The sequence below is a fragment of the Beta vulgaris genome, chromosome 5 (assembly GCF_026745355.1).
Source record: "Beta vulgaris subsp. vulgaris cultivar EL10 chromosome 5, EL10.2, whole genome shotgun sequence".
NCBI classification, from domain to species: Eukaryota; Viridiplantae; Streptophyta; class Magnoliopsida; order Caryophyllales; family Amaranthaceae; genus Beta; species Beta vulgaris.
In genome coordinates, this window is record NC_079206.1 from 17868761 (window position 1) to 17874665 (window position 5905).

A 5905-nucleotide genomic window follows, 5' to 3' on the forward strand; every position below is an offset into this window, starting at 1 on the left:
AGACAAAAAAGGTTTGAGGTTGCAACAAAGAAGTAAAAACTAAGCAGATCTGGGTGAGAAGACAGAGCCAAGATGTGGAGAGGGAGGGTCTAGTACAGCAGCCTAATGTGGTGCAGGTGGAGAACAGCAGGAGGAGCCTAAGGGGCAACAGAGGAAGGAAACAAGGGAGGGGCATAACAAAAAACATCTCTCTGAACTGGGTACAATAGAGGAAGAAGTAAATGATCAGGAGGTAATGGAGAGGGAACAGGATAAGGCAGCTCCAGAAACTTCAACAGCAGCTTCCTGAGAAAGGCAAAGGTCAATGCAGGTAGAGGGGGACCAATTACCTCCAAATGGATAGTATAGCATTCTGGAATGTCAGAGGTCTGAATAGTCCTCTGAAACACAGTGATGTGAGAATGTTTCTCAATCACAATAATGTTGGGTTGTGTGGATTGCTGGAAACAAGGGTGAGGAAAAGTAATTTTGTGAAAGTGTATGGTGGGGTGTGTGCAAGTTGGAGTATTGTGACTAATTACCAAAGTCATCAGGGTGGTAGGATATGGTTAATATGGTGTCCTAGTAAGTTTGAGGTAGATATCCTTGAATGTAATGCTCAGTATATTCATGGGAAGATTCTACACAAAGCTACTGGGAAGAAGTTCAGTCTTACTGTGATATATGGTCTTAATGATGCTAAAGAAAGGGAGAGCTTATGGAATGGGTTGATAACCATTACAAAGAGAATGAAGGGTCCATGGATAATAGGTGGGATTTCACAATGTTCTTAATCTCAATGAGAGATAGGATCAGCTGTCATGTTAGAGGAGGTGATAAAATTTAGAGAATGTATGAGGGAGTGTGGGCTGAGTGACACTGTACTACTGGCCCTTTCTTCACTTGGAGGAATAACCAGGAGGGAGATAATAGAGTATGCTCAAAAATAGATAGAGTGATGGCAAATGAAGAGTGGGGCAAAGAATTTGAGAATGCTCTTGCATGTTTTTTGCCTGAAACAGTGTCTGATCATAATCCTTGTGTGGTTCAGCTGGATAAAGAAGTTACTAAGGGACCTAGATCTTTTAGATTTTTTAACATGTGGACTAAAGCTCCTGAATTTTTAAACATTGTACAAGAAGTCTGGCAGCAGAGGACTAATGGAGTGCCTATGTTTAAGGTGGTTACTAGATTGAAGCAGTTGAAGAAGGGATTGAAGGTGTTGAATAAGGATCGTTATTCAAACATAGAACAAGCTGCTGATGAGGCTAGAATTATGCTGGTGGATGCTCAAATACAACTGCATAAGGAGCCTATGCACAGTAACTTACAGCAAATAGAAGCTGAAGCTAGGAGGAATTACATGGAGAAGCATGAAGCTAGAATGAGCTTCATTAAACAAAAAGTGAAGCAAGAGTGGATAAGTAGTGGGGATCAAATAGTAGATACTTTCATGCTTGCCTGAGAAAGAGAAGAGTGCAGAACCAGATTTGTAGAATACAAGATAAGAATGGGGTATGGAAGGAGAAGCAGGAGGATATTGAAGAGGCATTTATTCAGTACTATAAGGAGCTACTGGGTAGCACTTATATTACTGGGGCAAAGGTCAGTAAGACAATCATCAAAGAGGGCCCTATGTTAGATGATACACAGGGGCAGGGCTGTGTGAGAGATTTACAAGGAGGATGTGAAAAGTGCACTATGGGCCATTGATGAAAAGAGCCCAGGTCCTGATGGATATAACAGCAAATTTTTCAAGGAAGCTTGGTCATGCATAGGGGAAGATGTAAGTCAAGCTATTCTTAATTTTTTTCAAACTGGAAAACTGCTGAAACAAATCAATGCAACAAATTTGTGTCTTATTCCTAAGATAGAACAACCTAGCAATGTTTCTCAATTTAGACCTATTGCTTGTTGTAATGTCTTATATAAGATTATCTCAAAAATGATATGTAGTAGGTTAAAGGTAGTGTTACCTAGCCTTGTGGATGAGGTGCAAAGTGCATTTGTAGAAAACAGGAAGATCATGCATAATATCCTAATCTGTCAGGATATGCTCAAGCACTATAAGAGAAAGAATCAACCAGCAAGATGTACTCTAAAGGTGGATTTGAAGAAAGCTTATGACTCCCTGAGTTGGGAGTTCATTCAGGGACTATTAGAGGGCCTCAATTTTCCACAACAGTTTGTGAAGTGGATCATGGAATGCATAACTAGTCCTTCATTTTCACTAACTATAAATTAGCTATGGAATAACATGTGGTTACTTTGCAGGCAAAAGAGGGTTAAGGCAGGCAAAAGAGGGTTAAGGCAGGGAGATCCCTTATCTCCACTGTTATTTGTATTAGCTATGGAATACTTTACTAGAATTATGAAAAAGATGTGTAAAAAAGAGATGTTTAATTTCCATTATCATTGTAAACAGCTTAGATTAACACACTTAATTTTTGCTGATGACCTTATGTTGTTTAGTAAGGGGGAAGTTAAATCAGTTGTAATGCTAGTAAGATCTCTTAAAGCATTTGCTAGAGTATCTGGATTGGAAGCAAGTCCGGAAAAATCAGCAATATACTATGGCAATGTGAAGGAGGAAGTGCAAACAAGGATATTTCAAATGACAAAGATCAGCAAGGGTGAGTTCCCATTCAGATATTTGGGTGTGCCTATCACCTCAAAGAGGATTAGTAGAGCTGATTGTGATGTGCTGATAGACAAGATTATGAAGAGAATCATGTGCTGGAGTACAAGGCACCTATCCTATGCAGCTAGAGGGGTATTAGTGAATGCTGTTCTAATGAGCCTTCACCTATACTGGGCTCAGGTTTCTTGTTGCCTAGAAGTGTGATGCAAAAGATAACTCAACTATGTAGAGCTTTCTTATGGGAAGGAAAAACTGTACTGAATAGAAGCCCTCCTGTAGCATGGGAATTAATTTGCAGACCTAAGAAATATGGTGGATTAGGTGTGCAGGACTGCCAAGTATGGAATGAAGCTGCAATAGGGAAGTATGTATGGCAAGTGGCTCAGAAAGAAGATGTTCTTTGGATAAAATGGGTTCACAACATTTACCTCAAAGATGAGGATATATGGGAGTACAATGCTCCTGAGAATGCTAGCTGGGTGTGGAAAACTATCTGTAAAATGAAAGATAAATTCAAGGCAGCTTATAATGGCATTCAATGGAAGGATGGATCGAAGAAATACACTATAAAGGAGGGATATAATTGGTTGAAAGGGCAACAGATAGTTGTGGAATGGCATAGATGGGTATGGAGTAGTTTCAACCAGCCTAAACATGCTTTTATTTCCTGGATGGCTATGTTGGGAAAATTGAAGACTAAGGATAGGATGTATAAGATTGGAGTATGTGCTGATGATCTCTGTCTCTTATGTGGACAAGACACTGAAACATGCTCTCATCTGTTTTTTCAATGTCCTGTAAGTAGCATCATATGTCAAGGGGTTATGAGATGGATAGGAGTGAAGAAATACCCTCAGGAGAACATATACACAAGCTGGAAGAGATGGGGAAGGAAATTCAGAAGGAAGAAACAACAACAGGTGAGCTATGCTGTATTGGCTGCCCTGGTTTACTACATATGGCGATGTAGGAATCAGGCACTATGGAAGGAAGCTATTAGAAGACCTGAATTAGTGATCAGAGAGATTCAAAATGAAGTCCTAAGAAAAGTGCAAACATGTATAGACATGAAATGGTCGAGTGAAGATAGGATCTGGATACAAAATTTACAGTTGTGAATGATATATGTAGTTAGGAAGTGAGTTGTAATCATTAGGTTGTAAGAAATCTGTGGACCCTGTTTTTTGGTTTCTTTTTGGTAATATATTGCTTACATTTTTACCAAAAAAAAAAAACCAACCAAGAAGGCTCGTTGTCCGGAAAAAAAAAAAGTGGAACAGAAATGATATATGTAGTAGAGGATAAAGAGGAAAACCAAAGATAGAGTGAATGCCTTAGTATTACAATTAGCTTAAAGAGATAGAATTTCCCTACTTGACAGGAATAATAAGTTCATTTAATTGATATAAACTCGTATTCGTTTGTGCGAGTGCTCAACTTGAAACTTTGTTTGATTAACATATGCTAGGATTAAGTTTCTTCTGTAGTTCTGGTTGAAAATAAACACCCTTTAATAAAGAAGTAAATCTTGTCCTTCAATGATTGTTCTCTTTTAAACCACCTTATATTTTGCCATTTTGATGAAATCTATGAAATGAATCTTGGCAATCAGCATAACAATCTTCATTCATATCGCAGGCGGATGATTGTCATGCTTACCAAGGGTGTTTCACAATAATTTGAATAATTAGAAGCTGATTGAAAATTGCTAAATTAGGGTGTTTCACATAAATTTTTGGAGAGAGAAAGAAAGAAACCCGAGGGATCAAATGCTCGATTGAACTGCGGTGAACGGCGGAAGCAGCACCGATTATGAACCTGAGCAAACAATTTTTCACCGGAATTGTCTAAACTCGATTGAACTACGGCTAGGGACTTCGAACTGCGGCAGACTTCGAACGACGACCAGGGACGACTGAGTGTGGGAGGATGCGAACCGAATTCCAATAAAATCCGGCAATATTCCGGCAATTCCAATCGAAATCCGGCAATATTCCGACAATTCCAATCGAACGACGCCCAGGGACGACTGAGTGTGGGAGGGACGACGGAGGATGCAGAAGAACTTGGGAGGGAGAGGTGATAACTGATAATTAGATGGATGTCAAGTTGTTCCCTTGCAACTTCTGCAATATTGTTCTTAGCTTGCGGTTATTATTAATTACTAACATCACTATTCTTTTATCTTTTTGACAACTTTTTTTTTTTTTTACAACGCTCTTCTTTTATCTCACTTCTTTATTTTCTTATATAAAGTACCCTTCTAAATTATTTTGTTTCCTTATTTTCATCATTTATAAGATCCTTTAAGTTGGTTATTTTTCTCCCTTCTTTTGTTTTCTTCTTCTTTTACAGCTAAATAAAAGTCACACTTTAATTTAAAAATATTAGCTCAATATAAAGAACTTAAAATTTGAGTCTTTTTCTTATACCCTAATCACAAAATACAATATTTGCATATATTCTTTGATTTTGAAATATTATATATATATATATATATATATATATATATATATATATATATATATATATATATATATATTTATATATATATATTATAACTCGGTTCAACGATTTAAGTATAAGACTGTGTACATCAATCAAGTTATATTGTCGTTTGTCCGTTTCTTTTTTCTAAAGTCAACTGATAATGAATTATTTTATTTGTAGAAACATTTGAAGTAATATTTTTCTTAAGATGATGATAATATAACATTATAGCCAGATAAGGAATTTAACCAAAAGAAAAAAAACTCGCGCCTAACGATTCAAGTGCTCCGTTGATCAACCGGAGCATTTGTGATACAAATGCTCGGGTTGATTAATCAACCGGAGCATTTGATAAGTAGCAAAAGCTCTTTTTTACACTAGTGATCAAAATAAATCAAACTAAGTTGTCTAACTTAAACCAATCAAAACTAAACAATCCCAAATAACAGTATTATAATATTTATTAAACTAGGTGAACCTAAAAACTATAGATTCGCTCATTACTGCAACGTAGTCCCTTTCACCAACATGCACAATATATATAGGAAAAGAACAAAGAAAAACAAAAACACAAAAATTAGCGAAAGCTAAGTAATACAACTTCATCCCGTAAAATAATGATAATAATAATAATAGTTATATTTTGAAAATAATTTTAGCATAATACAGACAAGTGTAACGTAGTACAGACAAGTATAGCATAATATAGACAAGTATGTAACATACTTAACCATTTTAATCATTTCAACTTTATATGAGTCATACAACAACAAACTTAATTATTAGAGGGGAATT

The 5905-nt window shown here is 36.6% G+C and overlaps 1 protein-coding gene across 1 annotated transcript; it reads left to right on the forward strand.

The window, feature by feature from the left end:
- The first annotated feature begins 1489 nt into the window (after positions 1 to 1489).
- On the forward strand, positions 1490 to 3738 carry LOC130591357 (uncharacterized). Its single transcript, XM_057394644.1, has 3 exons — positions 1490 to 1584; positions 2254 to 2612; positions 2801 to 3738. The coding sequence occupies exons 1-3, from the start codon at positions 1490 to 1492 to the stop codon at positions 3736 to 3738; spliced, it is 1392 nt and encodes a 463-aa protein (XP_057250627.1).
- Positions 3739 to 5905: the final 2167 nt, after the last annotated feature.